Source organism: Saimiri boliviensis, chromosome 7 (assembly GCF_048565385.1).
Source record: "Saimiri boliviensis isolate mSaiBol1 chromosome 7, mSaiBol1.pri, whole genome shotgun sequence".
Lineage (NCBI taxonomy): Eukaryota > Metazoa > Chordata > Mammalia > Primates > Cebidae > Saimiri > Saimiri boliviensis.
In genome coordinates this window covers 93,727,840-93,745,783 of record NC_133455.1, presented here as the reverse complement: position 1 = coordinate 93,745,783, position 17,944 = coordinate 93,727,840, and the positions used below count along the sequence as shown (strand labels likewise).

The following is a 17,944-nucleotide window of genomic DNA, read 5'->3' as shown; positions in this document are numbered from 1 at the left end:
AATCAAATAGAAAAACTGACTTCTTGATAAATTTCAAACATCAACATGCAAATGTAGCATATTACGGTCAGTACTAGAATGGTTTTTGAACACGTTAATGGCTTTCAGAAGGATAGGATTTTTACTTTTCTCTCTTGCCACTCTATTTTGCCAACAGGTTTACTGACCGAAATAAACTTTATTTTGTGTAAAAAGAACTCAAAAATTTGATTTTAAACTATTTATGCTGATACACTATATCCCTAATTCTTCTACTTCCTCATGCTTAAAAAACACTGAGACTTTTTTGAAAGTATACGGAAAGTCTCAGATGTGCAGCTAGGTGACAGTTCTGAATTACTATCGAAGACTTATATTACCTCTAATTCTTTTTCCAAAAACAGGTCAGTTTTAATGATAAAAGTCTCAGTATTTTAAAACATTTTGTGGTTAGAGTGAGCAATATTTATTCAAAATATTTACAGAGACTACATGTCCCAGACTGAACAAAATTATTCAATAAAAAATATTCGGCTTGGCGCGGCGGCTCGTATCTGTAATACCAGCACTTTGGGAGGCCAAGGCAGGCGGATTGCCTGAGGTCAGGAGTTTGAGACCAGCCTGACCAATATGGTGAAACCCTGTCTCTACTAAAAATACAAAATTCGCTGGGCATGGTGGCACATGCCTGTAGTCTCTGTTACTCAGGAGGCTGAGGCAAGAGAACCTCTTTAACCCAGGAGGCGAGGATTGCAGTGAGCCGAGATGGCACCACGACACTCCAGCCTGGGTGACAGAGCAAGACTCCGTCTACAAAAAAAAAATTCTCATCATTTATGTTTGATGCTTCTAAGTCTCGGAATATTATAAACATTAAATGTTACAAATACTATAATATGTAGGCAAGACTGAACAGAATCTTTCCCAATCGTATCGCAGACCAAGGAAATGTGTTTCTAAAACAATTTATATGCTTCAACTATATAAAAGCAAAAAAAAAAAAAAAAAGTACAGGATGTCTATTCCTTCAAGTGTTTGGTATGCTTTCCCGTATTTGCATAGCCACTAATATTTTGAACATTAAGTTGCTTTTCATAATATTTATACCCTATAGCATGCACCTCATGGAAACTGATGGGGAAAACGTCACCTTCTCAATAGAAAAGATACTCTTAAGAAATGAAGCCACTTAAATATACTAAGTAATTTCTAAAATCCGTTTCTCTGAACTCTAATCGAAGCCCTATGATTCTTAGGTCAATAAAAGCAGCAGGCAAAAAAAAGGAAACTTACACTTCTCTACCACGCTAGAAATAACATTTATTTCCTCAGCACTTCTGCATACCAAAAAAAAATATGAGTTAGCTATGAGAAGACCAGAGAAACTTATGCCCAATTTAGGTCACGACCACAAAACTGTGGAAGACAAAAACCACAGCCTACGCAGAAAAATCGGATACTCCTTCCCAACACTGGCAGAACTCCAGATAACACGTTTTGTTTGTTTTTTTAAAACGCTGCTTCGGTGTTCTTAAAACCTGGAGGAGTTACACTGCAAGAAAACCCTGGCGCTCTACCGTAGCGCCTCTCAGCCTCAACAACGCGGTCCCGAAACTAACTCTGCAGTCCCTGGGCAAAGCAAGGGGGAAATAAAACACACGCCGCACGAAAGCCAACCGCGATGGGCCCAGCCAGCCCACCAAGCCCAGCGCGGCCCCGAGTGCCCCGCGCGTCCCCCAGGTGCCCTTGGAGGCAGCGGCACGCGGACGAGGCCGCGCCGGGTCCCAGCGGACTCCAGTTCCGCCCGCCGGCCGATCCCTCCCTCTCCTGCCCCCGGGACCCGCCGGGCCAGCCAGGCCTGCCGCGCCGGCTCCGCCCCTGGCCGGGCCCCGGATTCTCCGCCTCGATGCAACGCTGCTCCGGGCCAGCGGGCACGACAGAGCCCGGAGAGCCCTGGGGCCCCCAACAAGGCCCTCCTCCCACTGCCGCAAACGATGGCGCGAGAGTGGGCACTGCCGCAGCCACGACCAGGCCTGCTGCCGCGGTGTGGCCGGGGCGAACGCCGCCCGTGGCACTCACCTGCGTTCCCACTACGACGATTTGAGGCAGCTGGATGATGTCGGCGCCCACCGTATTGAAGACGTCCTGGAGTTTGTTAATGACAGGAATCAGCGCCTCCATGACTCCGAAAACACTGGCCCCAGTGCCCGCCGGCCGCGGCAATGAATGGGGCTGGGGCCCACAGTTCGCCTCCTTCCTCCTCTCCTCCTCCCTCTCCTCGGGAGCCGGCACCCATTGGACCGGGGCCGCCGGCTACCTGCCCCCCTCCCGGCAGGCCATGCGCTGCGAGGGAGGTGGAGAGAAGCAAGGCCTGCTGGGAGTTGTAGTTCTACCGCGGAGGAACTCTCCCATATCTTCCAGGAGGCTGCGCGGCACCGGCGGGCCCTGGCCTGGGGCAGGGATGCTGCGCAGGCTCAGGCCTAAGGCTAGGAGTGGGCCGGGAGCGTAGGAGGAAAACCTTACATTTATGCCTGTCCTCCAGGCACGATGGATGTGACAGTGCCGGGTGTGAATATGTGTTAAGCACAATGATGTGTATCTTGTTTATCCAGTTTCACTTCCTTATGAAGGCACTTTCTCTGGAAGGATGGGTTGGAAAGGCTTAAAGAAGACTTTAAGCGGTGGCCTAGGCCTATAATCCCAGCACTTTGGAGGCCGAGGCGGGCGGATCACGAGGTCAGGAGTTCAAGACCAGACTGGCCAACATGGTGAAACCCCGTCTCTACTAAAAAATACAAAAATCAGGTGGGCATGGTGGCTAGTGCCTGTAACCCCAGCTACTTGGGAGGCTGAGGTAGAAGAATTGCTTGAACCAGGACCTGGGAGGCGGAGGTTGCAGTGAGCCGAGATCCTGCCACTGCACTCCAGCCTGAGCTACAGGGCGAGACTCCAACTCAAAAATAATAGAAGTGCTTATGGCCGCAGGCAACCAAACTGGGTGCAAAAAAATCTATACGTTGGTACTAGAACGTGTGAGGTGTTGTTTTGCAAAAATACAAAAACCAGCGCAGGTTAGAATATGCGGGTTCTCTAGGGGTTTTATAACAAACAAACCAACCCCGTGTTCACGACTGAGCGCGGTGTAATCCCAGCACTTTAGAACGCAGAAGCAGGAGGATCACTTGAGCCCAGGAGTTCCAGACAAGCCTGCTTAACATGGTAAGACCTCGAATCTACATTTAAAAAAAAAAAAAAAAACAAGGATGGGGGGTGGGGGAGCGTTCATGAAAAAATTCTTAAGAGTGTTAGAGTTTTAGAGGGGAAGAGCTGGGCATTTATTATCTATACTATATATAAACCTTCATTTGCTGTGACCTGGCAAAGTAGACATCTGATAACTGCCTTACTCACTCTTTGCTCATACTATTCTCTTTTTTTTTTTTTTTTTTTTTTGAGACGGAGTCTCACTCTGTCGCCTAGGCTAAAGTGCAGTGGTGGGATCTCAGCTCACTACAGCCTCTGCCTCCCGGGTTTGAGCAATTCTCCTGCCTCAGCCTCCTGAGTAGCTGGGTTACAGGCACCCGCCATCATGCTGGGTTAATTTTTGTATTTTTAGTAGAGACAGGGTTTTACCATGTTAACCAGGCTGGTCTTGAACTCCTGACCTCAAGTGATCCGCTGGTCTCAGCTTCCCAGAGTCCTGGGATTACAGGCCTGAGCCACCATGCCTGGTCCATACTGTTATATTTCTAAATGTTGTTTTTCTTTTTAGATAAATAGTATCCCTTCTGTACTCCAAACCTCCAAAGGTTTCCTTCTCAAAGTAAAAAGGTGACATTTGAGCAAAGAATTAAAGCAGGTGAGGAGAGGCTCACGCCTGTAATCCCAGCACTTAGGGAGGCTGAGGAGGCAGATCCCCTGAGGTCAGAAGTTTGAGACCGACCTGACCAATATGGAGAAACTTCGTCTCTAATAAAAATACAAAATTAGCTGGGCACAGTGGCGCATGCCTGTAATCCCAACTACTCGAGAGGCTGAAGCAAGAGAGTCACTTGAACCCGGGAGGCAGAGGTTGTGGCGAGCCGAGATCGCACCATTGCACTCCAGCCTGGGCAACAAGAGTGAAACTCTATCTCAAAAAAAAAAAAGGTAACTGAATTTCTGAATTTAATCTCCATGAGGACAGGGACCACCGGCAGTAGTGGAAATTGTGCACTACGCAACTCCATTGGGTGCCATTCACCTGCTTAGCTGTATACAATAGCCACAGGGAAGATGCTTGATTTGTTCAGTAGGACAAATAGCAGGTGCTTAATAAATACTTGTGAACAAATGGATGAAATAAGCTAAGACCCAACAATCCAATAGTGATGTTTTGGCAACTTGACAGGTTTTGTGAACATCATCTCTTTGATTATTTTTAAAAACAAACATTTCAGAACTTCAAAAAAACAGTTTGATTCCAAGTCTCTTGACTTTCTACCAAAGATAATATTACATAATAGTCAGATGTTGCTCACTTTGCTTCTCATCCATCTGTTGATGGAGCTTTTGTTCTCTTCTAAAGAAAAGATAAAATTGTGAGTAGTCTACTCCTTCCAACAAGAAAAGACAGACAAAAAATATGGAGTAGGCTCATGGTAAAGCTTCATGGGCATAATCAGTAACTGCTTTAAAGGGTTGGGGTGCCCTGGGGCACCTCAGAACTACAACTTTTTTCTTTATGTGTGGCAACAAAAGATACAGTGTTTTCCTATTTGCTAATGACAAAATTAGAAGAGCAAGTTTACATATATTCCAGAAAGTAAAATGTAATGAATGTTGCATGCCACTGTGTGTTTCCATGTAAATTATAAATTACCTCTTGGGATGGAACATCCAGAGTCTTTTATTAACATGCATATTTCTCTAGGAGAAGGAAAAATGATCACATGGCCAGTGCTCGAAAGTCTTTCTACCACCACCAGTCAGGCTTAACGGATTGTCCAGTAGCTGTCTAGACTCTAGAACATTGAGTTAATCTGGCACCCAGGAAAAGAAACAGGAAATGATAAAGACTTGAAAATGGCTCTAATTTGGTAACTTAAAAAAACAAAGAAAACATAAGGCGGGATATTCTATGCACAGTGTGTTTCACTAGAGGTAAAAGAAAAACAAATTTGGGGCTGGGCGGGGTGGCTCATGCCTGTAATCCCAGCACTTTGGGATTTTTGAACCCCAGAGGCAGAGGTTGCAGTGAGCTAAATGAGTGGCTAAATGGATTTCCCATAAACAACAGTCTTCATTCATCTAAGAATAATGTGTTCTTCAGTGGCTTCCTGTGGGAATCACATTAAACTATTATTGGATATTGTCTCAAAAGGCCTTTAAGAACAACTCTTCTTCAACCATCCCTCTCTCACTATGGTTTATAACTTAGGCAGGATAGTTTAATTGCAAGTGACAGAAAATTAACTCTGAACTAACTTGCTTCAAAAATGACTGGAACTGCCGGGCATGGTGGCTGTGGTCTGTAATCCCAGCATTTTGGGAGGCTGAGGTGGGTGGATCACTTAAGGTCAGGAGTTTGAGACCAGCCTGGCCAGCATGGTGAAACCCTGTCTCTACTAAAAACACAAAAATTAACTGGGCACAGTGGTGAGTGCCTGTAATCCCAGCTACTCAGGAGGCTGAGGCAGGAGAATTGCTTGAACCCGGAAGGCAGAGGTTGCAATGAGCCAAGATCGAGTCACCATACTGCAGTCTGGGTGACAAAGTAACACTCCATCTCAAAAAAAATGGCGGAATTAGGGGCTCAGGCAGAATCAGAGCTCTACCTCTTACCAGTACATCATCTATTTCATTCTCTCACGCAGTTTATTCCTGTGGAATGAGGTGAGTGCGCTGTGGTGGAGGACGCAGGGGATATCATTCAGCAAGCTGCCTCAGGGCAGGTGGGACAGAGAACAGGGGTCGAGCTGAGACCTGCGACCCTGCTTTCTCCCTGGCTTCTCTAGTATGTTAGTTCCCCATTGCTGCCTTCGCAAATTACCACAGATTTAGTGGCTTAAAACAACAAAAACTGTATTATTTTACAGTTCAGTAGTCCCACACAGGTCTCACTGGACTAAAATCAAGGTGCCACCAGGGCTGCAAACCCTCCTGGAACTTCTAGTGGGGAATCTACCTCCTTGCCCTTCCAGAATGTAGAGGCCCCTTGCATTCCTTGCTGGTGACCTCCTTCCAACCTCTTCAAAGCTAGCCAAGTCACATCTCTTTAACTCTTCTACTGTCATCAGGCCTCTGACCCCCAGGAAAGGCTCTCTGTGTTTAAGAGCCCATTGTGGGGCCCGGCGCGGTGGCTCAAGCCTGTAATCCCAGCACTTTGGGAGGCTGAGGCGGGCGGATCACAAGGTCAAGAGATTGAGACCATCCTGGTCAACATGGTGAAACCCCGTCTCTACTAAAACAAAAAATTAGCTGGGCATGGTGGCGCATGCCTGTAATCCCAGCTACTCAGGAGGCTGAGGCAGGAGAATTGCCTGAACCCAGGGGGTGGAGGTTGCGGTGAGCCGAGATCGCGCCATTGCACTCCAGCCTGGATAACAAGAGCGAAACTCCGTCTCACAAAAAAAAAAAAAAAAAAAAAAAAAAAAAAAAAAAAAAAAAAAAAAAGGCCGGGCGCGGTGGCTCAAGCCTGTAATCCCAGCACTTTGGGAGGCCGAGGCGGGTGGATCACGAGGTCGAGAAATCGAGACCATCCTGGTCAACATGGTGAAACCCCGTCTTTACTAAAAATACAAAAAATTAGCTGGGCATGGTGGCACGTGCCTGTAATCCCAGCTACTCAGGAGGCTGAGGCAGGAGAATTGCCTGAACCCTGGAGGCGGAGGTTGCGGTGAGCCGAGGTCGCGCCATTGCACTCCAGCCTGGGTAACAAGAGTGAAACTCCGTCTCAAAAAAAAAAAAAAAGAGCCCATCGTTAGATTGGCCGGCCTGGACCACCCAGGATAATCTTCGTGTTTCAAAGTCTGTACCGTTAATCACATCTACAGAGTCTCTCCTGAGACATAGAGTTTGCAGGCTCCAGGGATTAGGACACGGGTCTGTTGGAGGGGTCTACTGCACCTGGTTAAGGTGACTGGTCTAGGGATGGACCTGCAGGACCATTTAGAACCCTTCTCTGAGAATTTCCTAACTTGAACAGAAATATTTTCTCTCTGGTTACAGAACTGTAAGCACATGAGTCACTGTCTCCAGAGATCATGTTTCCTATCCCATGGAATAAATTGGTTTGCAAGAATAAACTCCTTTATTCACCTTTAAGAATGTCCCTGAATTCAGCAATTTCCCATTTTTAAATGTATATGTGCTGTACAGCACATAATAGAGGAGTTCTCACCCCCATAGTTAACCACACTCATTTCTCCGTTTTTCCTTGTTGCTATTTCACACAATATTATTGAACTATTAAGTGCTTATTGTATGTGAGGCACTATACTAAGCGTTTTATCATAGCCTCATGAAGTAGGTTTACAGATGTGGAAACTGAGGCTCCAGGGATTAAAGTGAAGTAGCAAATTTACACAGGTAGTATGTGGCAGAGATGGGAGAATGGGGGCTATTTGGCAACCCCTCGCCTTTTTTGTTTGTTTGTTTGTTTGTTCTTAGAGTCTCATTCGGTCACCAAGCTGGAGTGCAATACAGTGGCGCAATCTCAGCTCACTGCAACCTCTGCCTCCCTGGTTCAAGGGATTCTCCTGCCTTAGCCTCCTGAGTAGCTGGGATTACAGGCACCCGCAACCACGCTCGGCTAATTTTTGTATTTTTAGTAGAGACGGGGTTTCACCATGTTGGCCAGGATGGTCTCAATATCCTGACCTCATGATCCACCTGCCTTGACCTCCCAAAGTGCTGGGATTATAGGAGTGAGCCACCACACTCAGCCTTGGCAAACTCTTAACCTCTACACATTCTGCCTCATTTCTTCATTCCTTTCTTCATTAATTCAGCACATATTGATGAAGTAATTGTTAGGCATATGGATCTTAGCCAGGCAGTATATTTTGCAGGAGAGCAGGGAGGAATCGTGGACACGGCACTAACATGCCCTCTCTCCCTTCAGCAAGAGAGAGCTCACGAAGGGCAGAAATGATGATCTTATTTAGCTGGTTTTCCCCACTACCTCATATAAAGCTTGTTACATAATATTAGTCTACTGGATATGGGGTTTCTTTTCTTTTTTTCTTTGGAAAATCTGGAAAAACAAGGATTTAAGCAGCTCTGAATTGATGTAATTGCAACCAGGATTGGCAATCAAACCCAGCCAACGCATATGAGTCTGGCTTGGCATAGGACTCCTCAACAGAATAGATGCCAAGTAACTTAGCTAAAGAGTAGCCTGGCTTTGTTCTAACTTAAAATCCCTAATGAGAGGAAATTTATTTTGAATTACATTAATAACTGGAAATTAATCTATCTTGGAAAAGGTCATTTGGACTATTGTTATTGCATCTATCCAATATCATTTTATGACAACATTTTGATCATCAATCACAGCCAACCTGCCAGTAGCCGTGCCTTCAAATCATCGTGGTTAGTGAGGATCTAATGTTAATATAAAATATACAGCTCTGCTGGGGAAACCTCTTTGTCATATTTTGGAAACTGCCCATGTTTTGCAAAGATGATAAAGTAAACAGCTTTAATCAATTTGCTACTCCCTAGGCCTCAAGCTTAACACATACTTTGTTAGCAGGTGCAGGAAATTGTCTGCAGATGGTGGAACTGGCCAGATGGTTCTGAAGCCAGAAATGGAATCTGGTGAGATACGAATGGCCCATGAGAGGGCAGTGTGACAACACAATTAAGAGCAGTAAATGACAAAATAACTTGGGAGTTGAGATACGGTCCTGCTTTCTTCCCTTTGCTTCACACCCACACCCCAATGGAACATAGCTCTTCTTTTTATCCTCCCACCGTCAAAACGCATGGCATATTTTAGTAATTATTTGAGATCACAGAGTTATTTTTCTTTGTATTTATTTACATATATAGCTTTCAAGTGGAGTCTCAGTCTGTGGCCCAGGCTGGAGTGTAGTGGTGCGATCTTGGCTCACTGCAACCTCTGCCTCCTGGGTTCAAGTGATTCTCCTACCTCAGCCTCCCAACCTGGGATTACAGGCATGCGCCACCATGCCAGCTAATTTTTTTATTTTTAGTAGAGACAGGGTTTCGCCAAGTTGGCCAGGCTGCTTCCAAACTCCTGATCTCAGGTGATCTGCCCATCTCAGCCTCTCAGAGTGCTGGGATTACAGAAATGAGCCACTGTGCCCAGCAATAATGATTTAAAATCACAGCAGTGACAACTGAAAATTATATGTCAAACGTCCCTGCATTTAAACTACTTCACCTGCCCCATTTCTCAAACCTCCTCATTAGCCTCTTTTCTTTACAACTACACTCCAGGTTGTCAATCTCAAATGTTGTTTGACATTCTTAGAAGCTTTTCAGATCTCCCTTCTCTGTTTTTCTGGTTTTTGTCTCTCCCATGGAAACTGAATTTGCTCATATTTTATCATGAAGAGAAATTTCGCTTTTAACCTTTGGTTAGCTAAAGGCTCCCTACTACATTATGACAAACAAAAGGGACATCTATTCTGGGACAAAAGATCATGGGAAGCATGACATGGTGCTGGACTTAATGGTTCTGATGATGTTTTCCTGATTCTCAGATAACGGCCTAGATAAAGAGACCTAAGAGCTAGCTATCGCTTATGATAAATATACAGTAACTTCTGCGGTACTGATTTTGTGACATTGTTCTGGAAGTAGTTACTGGATGTCTAGCTAACATCTATTTTTCTTAGGCACTCTAACAGATTTGTAAGCATCTAATTTCCCATATTAAATCTCTTTCTGGCTGGGTATGTTTGTCTGAACCAGATGGGAACCATTGTTAATATGTTTTTGTTCTTCATACTTTTTACTGGTTCAGACAAACATATAAATATGAACATACACACACATAGTTCTCTTTGCTTTAACTTTTAGTGAAAAAAGTTTCTTCTACTACTATAGGCTTTCCCCACACACTATCACTATATTATAGATCGCTTTCATACCAGTACATAAAAATCCCAAAATATTCTTTGCAAGAGCTGCCTGGCATTCCTTTGTAAGGATTATGATAATTTAACAGTTTTTCTCCTGGTAGATTATAGGTAGCTTTGAACTTTTATTATGGAAAATGTTGCAGAAAATATCCTTGTACATGTATATTTTCATACTTATGTTAGTATTTCAGCAGGGTAGATTCCTAGAAGTGAAATTGCTAAGTCAAAAGATATGCATCTTTAAAATGTGAATAGGTGTCACCAATTTGCCCTCCAAAAAATTATGCTAGTTTATATTTTAGCAAAAGTACACAGGAGTACGTGTATCCCAACACTCACCTTAGTGTAGTATCACTATTTTTAGTTTTGCTAATTTATGGTTTTAAAAGTTAAAGAAATGTTTTAAAAAGCAATTATTTTCCCCAAAAAGATATCATTGTTCTTATTTGTATTTCGTGATGGGAGATTTTTGTTTGTTTGTTTTGTTTTTGTTTTTGCCAAGGTCTTACTGTGCCCTGGCTGGAGTGCAGTGGCACGATCTCAGCTCACTGCAGCCTCAAACTCCCAGGCTCAGGTGATCCTCCCACCTCAGCCTTCTGAGTAGCTGAGACTATAGGCGTGCACCACCATGCTCAACTAATTTTTTAATTTTTTTGTAGAGATGGGGTTTCACCATGCTGCCTGGTCTTGAACTCCTGGCCTCATGTGATCCACACCCACCTTGGCCTCCCAAAGTGCTGGGATTATAGGCATTAGCCACCACACCTGGCCCAGTATTTATTTTTCTATGAATTGCCTATTTATTTTCTTTGCCCATTTTTTTCCATTACACTGATATTTCAAAACACTCATTTGTATGAGTTTCTTGTATTTACTGTGGCAAATATGCTGTTATATATGTTGCAAAATTTTTCTCGAAATATGCCTTTTGTCCTTTAATTTTGATAATAGTATTTCTAGCTGTATGGAAGTGAAGTTACAGGACCAAATGCATGTGCATTGGGGGTTAAAAATCAGACTCCAAGAGTGAACATTGGACTAGGGCAGACACAAACCCTACAAATGCCTTCTCAGTGCCTACGTGCAATGTTTAGAATGCCTTATCTGAAATCAGCCGGCCTATTTGCCCAAATAAAAACTTTGAATCTTGAAGAGGAGATTTTAATATTCTTTTTTTTTTTTTTTTTTTTTTTTTTTTGAGACGGAGTTTCGCTCTTGTTACCCAGGCTGGAGTGCAATGGCGCGATCTCGGCTCACCGCAACCTCCGCCTCCTGGGTTCAGGCAATTCTCCTGCCTCAGCCTCCTGAGCAGCTGGGATTACAGGCACACGCCACCATGCCCAGCTGATTTTTTGTATTTTTAGTAGAGACGGGGTTTCACCATGTCGACCAGGATGGTCTCGAACTCTCGACCTCGTGATCCACCCGCCTCGGCCTCCCAAAGTGCTGGGATTACAGGCTTGAGCCACCGTGCCCGGCCACTAATATTCTTATTAGTGAGGCAGGAGAATAGGGTCTGGAGGCAAGGGACCTAAGGTCAATTCACGCTGACTTCCTAGAACTAAACCAAAAGGAAGCCCCCAAATTTCCACAACTAAGTAACAAAAGGACAAGAGGCTACTCCCTTTGTAACTTCCCTCCCCCTTTTTTCCTCCCTCCCTTTGCAACTCCCCCCTTCCTCTTTTTAGTTCGTGACAGATGGAAAATTGAATGTATGATTTCAGCTGAAAGTATGATTTCCAGTTGCTTGCTTTCTGCAACCAACCAGAAGTTTAGGAGTGTAACTTTGTAACTTCACCTGAGCCTCTGATTGATTGCTTTCCACAACCAATCAGATTCTTGCATAGGCTGTAACCTTGGTAACTTCACTTCAGCCTCTCATTGGTCGTGGAAAGCAACCAATCAGACTGATTGCAGGCCACTAATTCATTTACTTTTTTATTTTTATTTTTATTTTTATTTTTATTTTTATTTGGAGACAGTCTCGCGCGGTCGCCCAGGCTAGAGTGCAGTGGTGTGATCTCAGCTCAGTGCAACCTCTGCCTCCGGAGTTCAAGCAATTATCCTGCCTCAGCCCCTCCTCCGTCCCCGTAGTAGCTGAGAACACAGGCACACACTGCCACGCCCAGCTAAGTTTTTTTTGTTTTTTTTGTTTTTTTTTTGTTTTTTTTTTTTTTTAATTTTATTTTAGTAGAGACGGGGTTTCAGCACGTTGCCCAGGCTGGTCTCGAACTCCTGAGCTCAGGCAATCTGCCCGGCTCCCAAGTCCTAGGATTACAAGTGTGAGCCACAGCGCCCGACCCACTACTTCATTTACACAAAGTAACCAATGGGAAACCTCTAGAGGGTATTTAAACCCCAGAAAATTCTGTAAAGGGGCTCCTGAGCCCCTATGTTCTGGTGGCTCCCACTCTGTGAAGTGTACTTTCGTTTTCAATAAATCTCTGCTTTTGTTGCTTCATTCTTTCCTTCCTTTGTGTATTTTGTCCAATTCTTTGTTCAAGAACCCCAAAACGTGGACACCCTTCATCGGTAACATTAGTACTAGTGCTGAACCCTCTAGCTACCTTATTTGTACCCATGGGATCCACGAATGCCCAGGAGCTTTGACTGAGACATCAGGACCTTCTGCATGAACAGGAATTAAGAGAAGACTTGGTCTGCAACATCAACCTTAAGCAAGCACTTGAAGAACATTTAGAAAAATCTAAGTGACTATGTATATTTATACATACAATCAATTATACTCACGTATAATACCAAACATAGGTTTTTCAAAGGCAAAGAGAGTCAGGGGAACCATGAATAAGAAATTAAGAACACTAGGAATTGCATGGTATTAGAGGCCAAAGGAATATTAGTAATTTTCTTCATCTTAAATTTTAGTCCAACTGTAGTATTTTACAAATGAGGAAACCAGGCATCAGAGAGGTTAAACGTTGTGCTCAACTTCACAGCTCCAGTTACTAGCAGATAGAGAATCAGAACTCAGTTCTATTGACGCTCAACTTGAACAAAACCTCCCTGATTTAGGAGTTCCTTGTATCTCTGAATGAAAACAAAAACAAAAACAGGCCGGCACAGTGGTGGCTCACACCTGTAATACCAGCACTTTGGGAAGCCAAGGCAGGCAGATTACCTGAGGTCAGGAGTTCAAGACCAGCCTGGCCAACACGGTGAGACCCCATCTCTACTAAAAGATACAAAAATTACAGGTGGTGGTAGGGGCCTGTAATCCCAGCTACTCCGGAGTCTGAGGCAGGGAGAATTGCTTGAAACTAGGAGATGGAAGTCACAGTGAGCCAGGATCGCACCACTGCACTACAGCCTGGGCAACAGAGCAAGACTCTCTCTCAAAAAAGGAAAAAAAAAAAAAAAAACTCACTGGGCTTAGTGGCTCACAACTGTAATACCAGCACTTTCAGAAGCTGAGGTGGATGGATCACTTGAGGCCAGGAGTTTGAGATCAGCGTAGCCAACATGGCAAAAGCCCACCTCTACCAAAATCTAAAGATGAGCCAGGTGTAGGGGCACACACCTATAGTCCAGCTATGAGAGGGGCTGAGGCATGATAGTCACTTGAACCCAGGAGGCGGAGGTTGCAGTGAGCAGAGATCATGCCACTGCACTCCAGCCTGGGCGACAGCAAGACTCTGTCTCAAACAAAACAAAACAAAAACCCCAACTCATACATTTAAAATGTGACTTTTAGCAGAATTTGTTTACATTTGGTAAGTTACTAATTAGGCCTTCACAATTATTTTCTGTCATGTCTGAGACCCACCTGTGTTCTTTGGTATGTCATCCCAAGCTCTGACATCAGCCCAAAGACCCTAGAAGCATCTCTGAGTTTTGCCCATGGATTCTGACTTCCCCAGGCCTCCCTTTACTCTGATAATCAGCTCCCAGCATCAGCAATTCAGAGCTGCCTGAAGCTTACAACACTGGCCTGGTAAACTATTCAGGTTCTTTAAAAGCCAGTTTCTTGCCCTCACAGCCACACACCTTGCCAACTGTGTGTTACAGATTTCACAAGTCACTCTCCAAGTCTCATTATAAAACATTAACATGCTGACAACCTAGTTACCTTTAGATCACACCCAAATGAGAATGTGTCCTCAAGCTGGAAAGCTTCTCTGCAGCCTGTCTGTAGACTTTTTCACTTCATAGAAGTGGTGGAAATGAATTTAAGAATTAAAATGAATCATGTAGGGCCGGGCACAGTGGCTCACACCTGTAATTCCAGCACTTTGGGAGGCCAAGGTGGGTGGATCACCAGAGGTCAGGAGTTCAAGACCAGCCTGGCCAACAGAGTGAAACCCTGTCTTGGCAGTGAGCCAAGATCACACTGCTACACTCCAGTTTGGGTGACAGAGAGAGATTCTGCCACACACACACAAAAACAAAAAAAACAAAATGAATCATATAAAGGTAAATGATAAAATGAAGGGGAGATCAAAGTCACCTGGCTGGGCACAGTGGCTCACATCTCTAATCTCAACACTTTGGGAGGCCGAGGTGGGAGGATTGCTTGAGCCCAGGAGTTCAAGACCAGTCTGGGAAACATAATGAGACTCATCTCCCTAAATAATTTAAAAAATAACTGGGCGTGGTGGCACATGCTTGTAATTCCAGCTACTCAAGAGGCTGAAGTGGGAGAATCACCTGAGTCCAGGAGGTTGAGGCTGCAGTGAGCCGTGATTACACCACTGCACTTCAGCCTGGGCAACAGAGCAAAATCCTGTCATATATATATATATATATGTACACACACACACACACACACACACACATACATATTTTAAAACCCTAAAAGTCACCTGAACTCTTCTGACACCTCAACAAACCTTTTTCCCTAGAGGTAACATTAAGAAACTTAGGTATGGCCAGGCGAGGTGTCTCATGCCTTGCACTTTGGGAGGCCGAGGTGGGCAGATCACAAGGTCAAGAGACTGAGACCAGCCTGGCCAACATGGTGAAAGCCCGTCTCTCCTAAGAACACAAAAATTAGCTGGTGTGGTGACTGGAGGCTATAGTCCCAGTTACTCCAGAGGCTGAGGCAGGAGAGTCGCTTGAGCAGGGGAGGCAGAGTTTTCAGTGAGCCAAAATCGCACCACCGTACTCCAGCCTTTTTTTTTTTCAGACTCCGTCTCAAAAAAAAAAAAAGGGAAATGTAGGTATGCTTTCAGAAATTTCCCATACATGTATGACAAGAGAATCAGTGTCCAAAAATGAGCAGTGGAGTCATCGTTTCACGATTTGTCTTTTTACATTTCACTTACTATCTTGTGGGCATCTTTCCAAATCAAAGTATGAGAATCGCCACTTTTTTTAACGTCCATAAATGTATATATGTAGAACACAATTTATGGTTTTTTGGGTTTGTTAAACTCCACCATTTTTCCTTTTAGTGCTCACTCTTGAGGCTGCTCACCCATCTCCTGAGATCTTATCAAGAAGCTGCTGATCACCAGTTTCAGGTGTTTCTGTCTATTGGGAGTCTGCCTTTCCCTGGCACTGGCTGCGACCAATTATTAGAGAGACAGCTTAACAAGCGCCTGACCATCACCTGATGGTCACCTGACATTCGTGGTTGGAGGCACCTATCCTGCCCTGCTCGTGTCTGACTATCCATTGTAACAGTACAACCTGGTATGGTGGAAATGGTGTTTGGGGCAAGTAGCACAGTGTGCTCTTTAAAGCACAGGTTTTGCAGGCAGACAAGACTATGCTGGAAACCAAATTCTACTATTCACCAGTTTTAACTTGAAGTAAGTCGTGTAAGCGCTTTAAGCCTCAGTTTCCTCATCTATAAAATACTCGCATGGGCCAGGCACGGTGGCTCACGCCTGCAATTCCAGCCCTTTGGGAGGCTAAGGCAGGTGGATCACAAGATCGAGAGACTGAGACCATCCCAGCCAACACTGTGAAACCCCATTTCTACTAAAAATACAAAAAAAAGCCAGGCGCGGTGGCTCACGCCTGTAATGCCAGCACTTTGGGAGGCCGAGGCGGGTGGATCACGAGGTCAAGAGATCGAGACCATCCTGGTCAACATGGTGAAACCCCATCTCTACTAAAAATACAAAAAATTAGCTGGGCATGGTGGTGCATGCCTGTAATCCCAGCTACATAGGAGGCTGAGGCAGGAGAATTGCCTGAACCCAGGAGGCGGAGGTTGCGGTGAGCCAAGATTGCGCCATTGCACTCCAGCCTGGGTAACAAGAGCGAAACTCCGTCTCGAAAAAAACAACAACAACAACAAAAAAAAAAAAAAAAAAAAAAAAATTAGCCGGGCGCGGTAGCTCAAGCCTGTAATCCCAGCACTTTGGGAGGCCGAGGCGGGTGGATCACAAGGTCGAGAGATCGAGACCATTCTGGTCAACATGGTGAAACCCCGTCTCTACTAAAAATACAAAAAATTAGCTGGGCATGGTGGCTCGTGCCTGTAATCCCAGCTACTCAGGAGGCTGAGGCAGGAGAATTGCCTGAACCCAGGAGGCGGAGGTTGCGGTGAGCCGAGATCGCGCCATTGCACTCCAGCCTGGGTAACAAGAGCGAAACTCCGTCTCAAAAAAAAAAAAAAAAAAAAAAAAAAATTAGCCAGTGCGCTGGTGTGCACCTGTAGTCCCAGCTACTCAAGAGGCCAAGGCAGAAGAATCGCTTGAACTGGGTATGGATGGCAGTTGCAGTGAGACAAGATCGTGCCATTGGACTCCAGCCTGGCCAACAGAGCAAGACTGACTCTGTCTCCAAAATATATATGTATATGTGTGTGTGTATATATGTATATATACACACACACATGCTCACATGAAAGGATGGTTGTGTTGTGAGATTTGCAACAAAATAATGCATATGAAATGCTTGACATGGCCGGGCACAGTGGCTCATACCTGTAATCCCAGCACTTTGGGAGGCTGAAGCAAAAGGATCACATGACATCAGGAGTTTGAGACCAGCCTGGCTAACATGGTGAAACCCCGTCTCTACTAAAAATACAAAAATTAGTCTGGTGTGGTGGTGCATGCCTGTAGTCCCAGCTACTTGGGAGGCTGAAGCATGAGAATCGCTTGAACCCGGAAAGCAGAGGTCACAGTGAGCCGAGATCGTGCCACTGTACTCCAGCCTGGGAGACACAGCAAGACTCCATCTCAAAATAAAATAAAAATAAATAAAAGACTCAACAGAGTGTCAGTATAATGAAATGCGCCCAATAATAGTGGCTGTTACTGTCAGGTGTGGGCCTTGAAGCTAGGTATGCCTGGGCTTAAAATCTGCCTTTGCCACCCCTTACTTAATACGTCCCTGAAGAATTCTAAGTTTCTGAGCCGAAATTTCCTCATCCTGCCTTATTGGATTGCGAGGAGTAAAGAGACCCTTAGCATAGTTCCCAAAACATGGTAGATACAAGCACGTAAGCACTGTGTTCAGGTCTTTGAATGGAGCACACATCAGCTACTTCCCTCTTTCCTTCCCAACCCTTCACTCCACAGATGAGGTGTGTTTAAACTCCAGTATAGGAGTATTGAAGAGAGGCTTTAAAATCAGGACACTTTTGTCCTTTTGTCACTGTCAAATCTTTTAAAGTCCTTTCTACGGGGTCAGCTTTACCCAACAGCTCACAGGAATATAATGGGATGTAACGAAACAGTGATAAAATATATTAAGATTTGAATGTTCATCACTTAACCATTTAAACAAACAAAACCAAAACATCCCACAGGGGACTACTTTAAGGCACACATTTTCTTTTTTTTTTTTTTTTTTTTTTTTGAGACGGAGTTTCGCCCTTGTTACCCAGGCTGGAGTGCAATGGCGCGATCTCGGCTCATCGCAACCTCCGCCTCCTGGGCTCAGGCAATTCTCCT

At 44.7% G+C, this 17,944-nt stretch overlaps 1 protein-coding gene across 8 annotated transcripts in view; it reads right to left on the bottom strand.

Moving 5' to 3' along the window:
• DNM1L (dynamin 1 like) overlaps window positions 1-2,269 on the bottom strand; it is a 65,690-nt gene extending 63,421 nt beyond the window's left edge. For 6 of the 8 annotated variants that reach the window (XM_010337374.2, XM_010337375.3, XM_010337376.3 and 3 more), the window contains exon 1: window positions 2,059-2,268. In XM_010337374.2, the coding sequence (XP_010335676.1) occupies window positions 2,059-2,160 (102 nt within the window). In that variant the 5' untranslated portion in view covers window positions 2,161-2,268. Of the gene's footprint in view, window positions 1-2,058 lie in introns of all 8 variants that reach the window. The other 2 variants (XM_003926643.4, XM_003926641.3) reach the window with 2 other exon arrangements.
• Between the last annotated feature and the right edge of the window lie 15,675 nt (window positions 2,270-17,944).